The sequence below is a fragment of the Papio anubis genome, chromosome 14 (genome assembly GCF_008728515.1).
Source record: "Papio anubis isolate 15944 chromosome 14, Panubis1.0, whole genome shotgun sequence".
Taxonomy (NCBI): domain Eukaryota; kingdom Metazoa; phylum Chordata; class Mammalia; order Primates; family Cercopithecidae; genus Papio; species Papio anubis.
In genome coordinates this window covers 74757818-74768151 of record NC_044989.1, presented here as the reverse complement: position 1 = coordinate 74768151, position 10334 = coordinate 74757818, and the positions used below count along the sequence as shown (strand labels likewise).

The window sequence follows — 10334 nt, the reverse complement described above, 5'->3', positions numbered from 1 at the left end:
GTTTTTAGTTTGGTCCTGCAGTGCCATATACAACATCCATAAATCAGCGATGATACTACAGTAAAGAACCAGGGCCAGCTCCTCCAACTATAGTTTGCAGCCTCTTCTCATCTCCAGTCAGGCCTTCATTCTATGATCAACATAGTTGTCACTAGCACAGGCATGAGTTGTCTGACTACGGTTGGTCTCTAGCCTGGCCTCTCTTCCCTCTGTCACAGTGCACCAGTCTCCAGGGGACAAAGGATGGGGGTGCTAGAGGAATCAGATAAATTCTTCCCTTCCTCATACAACTTAAATCCAATTCCTTTTTAACCCTTAAGGCTAATGCAACCATCCCCTAACTAGACTTTCTATTAACAAGCTTCCCAGCAGCCCAGACACACCGACAAGCTGAAGTCTTTCTAACAACTTCAGAGACATCATGCTTTCCTTTCTTTCTTCCTAGGTTCTCCTCCTTCCCTTCCTCTTTTCTGCCCTCGAATTTTTTTTTTTTTTTTTTTTTTTTTCTTTTTTAGATGAAGTCTCGCTTTGTCACCCAGGCTGGAGTGCAGTAGTGTGATCTCGGCTTACTGCAACCTCCACCTCCCAGGTTCAAGCGATTCTCCTGCCTCAGCTGCCCGAGTAGCTGGGACTACAGGCACATGCCACCATGCCCGGCTAATTTTTGTATTTTTAGTAGAGAGGGGATTTCACCATGTTGGCCAGGATGGTCTTGATCTCCTGACCTCGTGATCCTCCCACGTCAGCCCAAAGTGCTGGAATTATAGGCGTGAGCCACCATGCCCGGCCTGCCCTTGGACTATTGACTTAGGTATTCTCCATCATCTTGCACATTGCAAACGTGGTTGTCGAATTTGGTGGAAAGGTTTAGTCCTTAGAACTCGGCTTTTCTCCTCAGAGTGCCCTCCCTCAGAGATTCTATCTGTTCTCATTCATTCTATCTAGGTCCACCTCTATGTGGATGTCAGTTGATCTCCCTCAAAGGCACTTCTCCAGGATTTATTTTCTCTAGGTAAAACATTTAGTTTTGCCTGTATAGTTAATCTTGCTCCAATCTTCCCAATTTCCCTTTCATCATCCACAGCACCACTGATTTCCTGATGCTGCACATTTCCAGTCTTGGAATTACCTTTGATTCTTCTTAAGCTTCTCACTTCCAAATTATTTTCAAAATTCTCTTCACCCTAACTCCACTGGGCCCATTAACTTTGTCCACTGTTTCCTCCTCTCCCTTCTCTGTCCCTATGTGACACCAGAGCCAGATTTTCTTTCTAGATTTTCTCTTTCGTTGGGTGTGTAAGTATCCTACTCGCCTCCTGCCCAGGCGGGTTGCCGGAGGATGTTGCCAGCAGGCTGAACACACATGACAACGTGAGGCTCAAAGTCAGGAAGGAATCCTTAGCGATTATTTTACAGTTGAGGGATGATGCCCGGGGTGGACAACCCTCTGGTTCCGGTCACAATCAGCCAGCCTCTCGCGCTCCGGCACCCCCTCCATGACTTCGCAGTGGTAGATGTCTTCCTTCCTTCACACCTTTGGTACGGACCCAGCGTGCACCGCGCGCAATGCCGCTAGCGCCCCGCAGAGCCCCAGCTCCCGACCACCCGCCGGAGAATTCCGAGTCCCTCAGGAAAGCAGCTCCCATTGGCCAGCCCGGCCCCCTCCCCGCACCTCATTGGCTACTGTCCTGCAGGTCCCGCCCTCTTGGCGCCTCAGGTTCCAGCGGCGGCTTAACTGCGGTGAAGTGAAAAATGGCGGGAAGGGCCGCCTCTGAGCGGACCGTGCATCTGCGCAACGCTGGCTTGGGAGTCGGCCGGTGGTGGGGGAGCCCTCGACGACAGCCTCAAGGCCTGCCGCTCCTCACGCGCCCGGCTGCCACCAGACCATGTGCTCAGGCAGCCGCGCGCTCCACCGCTCCGGGCCCGGCGTTCCACGCCGATCGGACGGGCGTCGCTCACACCACCGAGGCGAGCCCGGACACGGAAGCCACTTTGTTGTCCTCGGCCCAGGGCTGCAGGTTCTGCAGCGCGAAGAGCGACGAGTTGTGCAGGCAGAGAGGGTCCGGGGGCAGCGGCGGCCGCAGCGGCCGTGGCAACGCGTCCTGCTGCAGGTGCAGGAGCAGCCGGCCCGCGCGGTGCCGCTCGGCCTCGCGTTCCTCCGCCGTCTGGCGCCTGGGGAAGGGAGACGCGGGGTCAGCGGGGTTGCTCGCCGCCTCGCTTCTCACCAGGCCCGGCCCGGGGACACCGTCCGCCCTCGCCCGCGCCGCGCCTCACCGCCACTTGGTGCGTCGGTTCTGGAACCACGTTTTGACCTGTGCGTCGGTCATGCGCAAGGCCTTGGCCAATGCCGCCCTCTCCGCAGAGGCCAGGTACTTCTGGCGCAGGAAGCGCCGCTCCAGCTCCAGCACCTGTGAGCGGGAGAAGGACGTGCGCGGCTTCTTCCTTTTCGGAGGGGTCCGGTTTTGGTAGGGGTGGCCTATGCGGCGCGTCCCAGAGAAGGGCGAGAGCGCAGCTACCGGGAGGAAGAAAGAGCAGGGCAGGGTTTGCAGGGTAGCCCTAGGTGCCACTAAGAAGGCCGCGCCGCTGTCCAGGCCGCAGAGCTCCCGCGCCCTGCCCTTACCCGGATCCTAAGCATCAGCCGAGCCCTATAGCCAAGAAAGGCCCTTCCCCTGGGATGCTAGGGAGGCGTCCCCTGTAACTTCACCCTACCCTCCCCGCGCCTGGACAGTGGGACTGCAAAGGAGGGCGCGGGCACCGACGGCAGCTCCCTCCCCATCGCCTCTCGGAGGCAGGACCCAGAGATTCGAGTTGGGGGAGGATCCCCTGGGAGGATCTAGTGGGAGGTGTGAAAGGGGTCCTTGAGTTGGAGCAGAAAGCTAAGAGATGAGGGGTCAGAGTCGGGCGTGACACTGGAGGGGTCAGACAACCTCACCCGTGAGCCGGTCCTTGGCAAAGCGGCGGCCGCTGTCCATCCAGGGGAAGGTGAGTCCCGCTAGGCCTCCGGCGCCGCCCAAACCCGAGGGCCCAGGCACTGCAGGCGCCCCCGCCGCGGGCGGCGGCACAGGCAGCGGGCGGTGCGCAGGGACGCGGATCACGCCGCCCGGGCCCACTCCGGAGCTGCCGGGCAGCGGGGCCAGTGAGCCAGCGGGACCGTAGCCCGAGGCTCCGTGGTATCCACCCGAGAACGCCCCACTCTCCCCATGACCCTGGCCCCCGCGACCCGGACCTAGGCCGCCCCCAGGGGTTTCGGGGCCGCTCAGGATCTGATCGATGCCGAAGCTGATTGGCTCGTGGTGTGGGAGGTTGTGTGGACCCAGCATCCCCGGCTCCATCGGCCCGGGCCGAGAAGAACCGCCGGAGGTTCGGTGGTTGGGGAGGATGCCTCAGGCAGCTCCAGAAGCCCGGCGGCGGCGCGCCCCGGACAGTGGCCTCAGGGGCCCGCGGGGCTGGCCAAGGCAGGGCGCCGGGGTCCCCAGAACAGCAGCATCCCTGTGCACCCGGAGCAGCCGCGCCCGTGCCAGCCGCTGCCGGGCGTCCGCGCAGGGACTTGCATCCCGGGGGAGCACGGCCGGCTGGGGCCCCTGGAGCTTTCTTGCTGGCTCTCAAGCGCAAATAGACGCTGGGCTGCCGGCGCCGCTGCCCAAGTCCCGGGTGGAGAGGGTTGGCCAGCTCCGGCTGGGGCAGTGACTGACGGATCGGCCCGGGTGGGTAGTGGGGGCTGGGGGTAGGGCAGGGGCGGGGCCCAGCAGTTAAAGGGGAAGGGACGCCTGTTTGCGCCAAGCGCAGGGGGAAGGCTGGCTGGTGGAGATGTGCGGGGCGGGGGACAGGGGGCCAGGGTGTTAGGAACCAGGCTCAGCGCGGGAGGGGCCCGAGCATGGGCCGCTGAGTCAGCGGAGATGCTCACCGCGCCTCCATCCTTGCTGGCCTCCGCCTTTGGGTTGCCTCCGCCTCACCGGCTTCCTCCGCAGGTGCCTCCTCCCCCAGCCCCCACTCTTCGCCTCTCGATGGATCCTGCTGGCCAACTCCTGGATTCGTTGTGGTCCCCGCCTAAGTGCCCTCGAAGACCAAATCTCGTTGTGGTTTCCCGGCTGCGTAAGAAGCGGCTGGGGAACGGCGCCCGGTGAGCTGCAGGCCCAGGAAGAGAACAGGTGTGGGAAGGGGACGGCAGGGGCTAAGGGCGGGGAACGGCCGCTTTGGGCCGGCGACCGTGGTGCGCCTTCCGGCCTCTCCTGCAGGTCCCCCCCAGCCCTGTTCATGCGCACCGGTAATTGATGTCCCGTGTTTCTTAGAATTTCGATTTTCCGAAATCCGTGTAAACTGGACCATGGCTCAACCCCGGCCAAATCAGGCCGGTGGGTTCTTGGGGCTGGCGCTCTACCCCGGACCCCAAGTGCAGGGAGTCCCCAGTGTAGGACTCCGCCCTTCCATTCTGTGCCTAGGAAGTCTGTTCTCACACTCTTCCTCCTCAACGGCGGGAGGGCGAAATCTCGCCACAAGGGACACGTGGGACCTCACTGAGGCCTTGGTTGGATCCTGGCCGCCTTGTTTCCCATAAACATTTTACCCCACCCAAAATCAGAAAATGGCCTGGAGCTGTCAGAGAAGGGAGGTGGGGAAAGACCCAAGCCGCTTGGTGACCCTGTGACCTCTGGCCGTGGATCCAGGAGCTGGGAGTGTGTGAACTCTGCGTCCTTCCCGGGGATGGGACCCCCGCCGGACGGGCCCCTGAGCCTTAGACCCGCCCCCGCCGCCGCCCTGCCCGGTGCAGGCCGCCGTAATCGGGTTAGCTGGGCCGGAATTACATTACCTTCCCCGGCCCGCCCCGGCCCCCGGGGGGGCCCTGGCGCCTCTGAGCCGGTGAGACTGGGCTCAGAGAGGGGGGCGCTTCTACCATCCTGCGGTGGCGATGGCGGGTGGGCACCAATGAGCAGCTCAGCCTACCTCTGACACGTGGTAGCCAAAGGACCTTACTCTGCTGTGCCAGCTCTCTACCCTCGTCCCCAGCCCACCCCGCTGTTCAGCTCCATCCTGCTGGTTTCCCGTGTGAACCGAAATGCCTTGGAAGTCTAGTAGCTGGATCTCCCTGGGAGCACTGATCTTCAAACCGATTCTTCAGGATCCCCTGGGAAAGACTCTGCCCCCTCCTTTCTCCCCAGCAGATGGGCCGGCAGCCTGGTGCCTGGGGCAGGGTGAGGGGGTCTTTTCTCCCCTGGGAACCAGGAATGATATTTGGGCATCTGGGCAGGAAGATGAAGAGAAAGAAGAGTGAGCTCTGTCCACCAGCCCTACCAGCCCTCCAGTGTTCTCCAAAGCCTTATGTCTAGAGGAGGTGAACCATAAATTGGACAGAGGGCAGTAGGGGGAACAGTGTCAACCTGGCGGGCGCAGTGGCTCACGCCTGTAACCCCAGCACTTTGGGGGGCCGAGGCGGCCGGGGGGTGGGAGGGGATCACGAGGTCAGGAGATTGAGACCTTCCTGGTTAACACGGTGAAACCCCGTCTCTACTAAAAATACAAAAATTAGCCGGGCGTGGTGGTAGGTGCCTGTAGTCCCAGCTACTTGGGAGGCTGAGGCAGGAGAATGGCATGAACCCAGGAGGTGGAGCTTGCAGTGAGGCGAGATCGTGCCGCTGCACTCCAGCCTGGGTGACAGAGCAAGACTCTGTCTCAAAAAGTGTCAACCTCCCCCATCTTGACCACCTCTACTATCCAATTTGTCCAGCCCCTCCTCAGCCCTGCTCACAGCCTGTTCTGAAAGAGGATGGGGGCTCCTACCAATTTACCAGATGTATTTTCATCTTGATGGAGAAGACAAACAACATTATCACCTCCCATCCCTTTACAGAAACCCATGCACTTTTCTCAGCAGTTGAGAGGGCTACAAGGAAGCATGAACCTGTTTAGTCCAAATCTTCAGGCCGGGAGCAGTGACTCACACCTGTAATCCCAGCACTTTGGAAGGCCAAGAGGGGGCAGATCACCTGATGTCAGGAGTTCAAGACAGACCAGCCTGGCCAACATGGTGAAACCCTGTCTCTACTAAAAATACAAAAAAATTAGCTGGGCATGGTGGCAGGCACCTGTAATCCCAGCTACTGGGGAGGCTGAGAATCACTTGAATCCGGGAGGCAGAGGTTTCAGTGAGCCGAGATCACTACTGCATTCCAGTCTGGGGTGACAGAGCAAGACTCCATCTCAAAAAAAAAAAAAATCTTCCTTGATAGCAAGGGCTGGATTCCCCCAGATGGGAACAGGGAACCTAGGGAGACAGCAAAGAAATATAATCTCTGAATGGGGGGCTGGTGTGCAGGTTAGGAGTTTGCTAGTCCCTTTCTCTGCTCTGAAGGGTGAGTCTGGGGGCAGGGGGGCAGGGTAACCAGTGTGTCTCCAGCCAACCTAAATAAATCCTTGAATGAGTCAGTGAGTGAATCAACAAATGAAAAAAAAGGCAACATCATGCAGACCCGTACACACACCCCTGCCTTTTGAGTTCAGCACAGATGGTACTGCCACCCAGAGACTGTCCAACTAATCGTTTAAGAATGGTCACAAACTCAGTAGTTCATACAAGTCTTCTGGGGAGTTTTAAAAATATTTTAGTGCCCCACTTCAAGAACAGATGGTATCCAGTTATGTCACTCAGACCACAGTCCTAGGACTTTCTCTTTTTTTAAGAGACATCTCACTGTGATGCCCAGGCTGGCTGACTGGCCTCAAACTCCTGGGCTCAAACAATCCTCCCACCTTGACCTCCTGAGTATCTAGAGTTACAGGTGTGTGGCACCATCCCAACCTGGCTTGAAATGTCCTCTCTTGCCTCCTTGAATCTGATTCACAGGGAAAGGATTGTTCCTGCTGGTTTATGTTGAAGATAGAGGTGCTGGAATGAGTGCCCCCTCAAACACACTGCTTTGGATCTGTCTCAGCATGTCCTGTGTGTCCGTGGCTCTCATCAACTTAGTCTTTCCTGTGCCTCAACTGTCTCAGATCTTTATTATCTGGACAAAATCTTGGCCTGAGTCTTCAAAAGAGATCATGCTTTTCCTTTCCTTTTTACTTCATGCGTACTGCCTCCATTTCATCATAATTTATTCTTAACTCAGTGCAAGCTGCCTTCATTATAGTAACCCTTTCTCAGAGAGCTGCAGTGTTCAGTATCCCTCCTCCAGGACTTCCCTGACATGTTTTACTTTGTTGGTCATCAATTATTTTTTGAAGTGTCCCTTCTTTTTGCTTCTGTAATATCTTATTCCACATCTTTGGACTTTCGTAGTCACTGCTTATGTTTTTCTTCCACTGATTTGGCTCTTTCCACTGAAGACTGTGAGGATTCTTCAGAGCTCACACTTAAGCTTTCTTTTTTCTTTTTTTTTAAGACACGGGATCTCACTCTGTTGCTCAGGCTGGAGTGCAGTAGCACGATCATAGTTCACTGCTGCCTCAACATCCCAGGCTCGAGCAATCTTCCCACCTCAGCCTCCCAAGTAGCTGAGACTACAGGTATGCGCCACCATGCCAGGCTAATTTTTGTACTTTTTGTAGAGACGGAGTCCCACCATGTTGCCCAGGCTGGTCTCCAACTCCTGGGCTCAAGTATACACCCACCTCAGCCTCCCAAAGTGCTGGAATTACAGGCGTGAGCCACTGCGCCAGGCCTTAAACTTTCTTTATCTCTACATCTGCTCAAGTTCCACCCATTCCAAAAGTCCCAACTCTCATATCCAGCCAGATAACTCTGAGATCTCCATCCCTGGTTCGTTCTGACACTTCAGCCCCACCACTCACTCTTCTAGCCTTCTTTTTTTTTTTTTTTTTTTGAGACGGAGTCTCGCTCTGTCGCCCAGGCTGGAGTGCAGTGGCCAGATCTCAGCTCACTGCAAGCTCCGCCTCCCGGGTTTACGCCATTCTCCTGCCTCAGCCTCCCCAGTAGCTGGGACTACAGGCGCCCGCCACCTCGCCCGGCTAGTTTTTTGTATTTTTTAGTAGAGACGGGGTTTCACCGTGTTAGCCAGGATGGTCTCGATCTCCTGACCTCGTGATCCGCCCGTCTCGGCCTCCCAAAGTGCTGGGATTACAGGCTTGAGCCACCGCGCCCGGCCCACTCTTCTAGCCTTCTAACAAGCTCCCCCTGCTTCTCTGCAGCCACATAAGTCCAGCAGGCTGGAGGACATGCTTCCCTCCAAAGCTCTTCTTTCACCCTCTTACGCAGGCCTACCAAGCCAGGTTCCTGGCTACTTCCTCCTATTATACTTTCCTTTGAAATGTTTCAGATACAGCCCTTCCTTTCCATTGCCATTGCTAAAACCCTAATTGAGGCTGTCATCACCACCACTTGGATTCATTCATGTATTCATCCAGAAAATTTTTATTGAACACCAACTATGCAGCTGGCACTGGAGCTGTATCTGTGAACACAAAGGAGGAAAAAAATCCCTGCCACTGAGAAGCTTATAGTCTAGTGGAAAGGGCAGATGAAAAACTAGGAAATATGTTTTCTAGAAAATATTTTCTGAAAATAACTAGAAAATATTTATAATATATATTAGAAATGTATATTAAATAATAATAAATGCTAAGAATGCTAATAAATGCTAACACACACACACACAAAAAAAAGCAAGGAAGTGAAAGGGTGGGTGAGTTGTTATTCATCTAGAGTGATTACAGAAGCCTCATGAGTAAAGACCTGAAAGAAGGGGGGAGCCATTTTGGATGCCTAAGCATTTCAAGTTGGGGACACAGTGGAAGGATATCCTGGTGTATCTGAAGAGACTATGCAGGCCCTTGCACACCACTGTAAGACTTTGACTTTTATTCTGATTGAAAAGGGAAGCTCTCAACAGGTTTTAAACAGTAAAAAAGAAACAACCTAATTTTTCAACTTTATTTTTAATAGCTTTCTTGAGGTATAATGGACATATAAACTGCATATATTTGAAGTGTACAGTTTGATAAGTTTTGACATATGTATATACCCATGAAACCAACATCACCATAAAAATAATAAACACATCCACATCTCAAAAATTGTCCTTTGTCCTTTGTGTTTCATATTTTATCAGAATCACTAGCTCTGAGAAACATAGCACTGAGCTGTTATGTTGAGAACACGCGAAGGGGGACTCAAGGAAAACAGTCAAGAAGCCACTACAGAGGATAGTGACTTGGACCAGGGAAGTAGGTAAACAGTGGCTGTAATGAATAGTTGATTAATCACTAATCTCATAACTTCTTGCTGCATATTCACTCCAATTCCCTCTGAAGAGAAATGAATAAAAATGTCGCTTTCACAGGATAACCTCCTCCCTTCAAAAAAGTCCGCTAGCTCCCAATTGCCCTCAGGCTAAAAATTGCAACTCTTTAAGGCCCTGCTTTTTCTATTACCACTCTCAAATCTACATCTTGACCTTCCTGTCCTCTGGTCATTCCCCTCCACGTCCTTTCTATTTCAGCACACTTCCACCCCCTCCCCCAAGTCTAAATTGTGCCCAAAGTCCCACTTTCTCCAGAAAGCCTTTTTGAGGTCTCCATTAGAATCTCTCCCTTCTCGAATCTCCAGTTACATTTGATGTTAATACCTCAAAGGAAATTTATCCTTTTTTAAGTACCCAGGGCTGGCGGTGTAGAGCTCTCGAGCATCCCGCGTAATCCCCAAGTGCGAGGCTGGGCCTATGCTACTACAGGCGCTCGCTGCCTAAGCCTGTCTGTGTGTGGCAGTGTCCTAGTCGTCCTCCCCTCCTCCTTCGGCATCTGCTCTGCATTAGTCTGTCCCAGGCCTCCGCAGGCGCCGATGATTAAATCATCATCATTAACCAGGGCCTGCCCCCCCATCCCCGGCAGCAGGGGGAGAATGGGGGGATAAGATCACTACCAAGTCCCTGGGGGTCTCTCCCTCCCCATCCCCCGGCACCCTCTCTGAGACTCTGCAAAGCCCGAGAAACTCCCTCCGTGGAGCGGGGAGAAGGCCCGCCATCTGGATGAAGCTCCGCTCCGCGGACGCCGACAGGGCGGCATTACGAGGAGAGGACCCAGGAGGGGCTTCTTCAGCAGGGTAGTCGTCACAGAAGACCGACGACCCTGAGCGGGTAGCAGGCACAAGACTGCCGGGCCTTTGGGGGTAGGAGGGGGCAGTCTTTCGCAGGCTCCAAAAGTTAGTCTTGAGGTCGCTTAGGGTCTACTATGATGAGTTCTACAGGAGGCTGAAGAGATAGGACCCTTCCCTATGCCCCCCCACCACTCCTTAATTACGGATTGAGGAGGGGAGGGGCCGGTGGGGCTCAGGTGAGCACACGGGGAGAAAGGAACGTGGGCGGGGCCTTACAGAGGGTGAGCGA

The 10334-nt window shown here is 55.1% G+C and overlaps 1 protein-coding gene across 1 annotated transcript; it reads right to left on the bottom strand.

Moving 5' to 3' along the window:
* Positions 1 to 507: 507 nt before the first annotated feature.
* On the bottom strand, positions 508 to 3423 carry TLX2 (T cell leukemia homeobox 2). Its single transcript, XM_003908849.3, has 3 exons — positions 2933 to 3423; positions 2275 to 2512; positions 508 to 2172 (listed from the first exon to the last, which is right to left on the bottom strand). The coding sequence occupies exons 1-3, from the start codon at positions 3330 to 3332 to the stop codon at positions 1956 to 1958; spliced, it is 855 nt and encodes a 284-aa protein (XP_003908898.1). The 5' UTR covers positions 3333 to 3423; the 3' UTR covers positions 508 to 1955.
* Positions 3424 to 10334: the final 6911 nt, after the last annotated feature.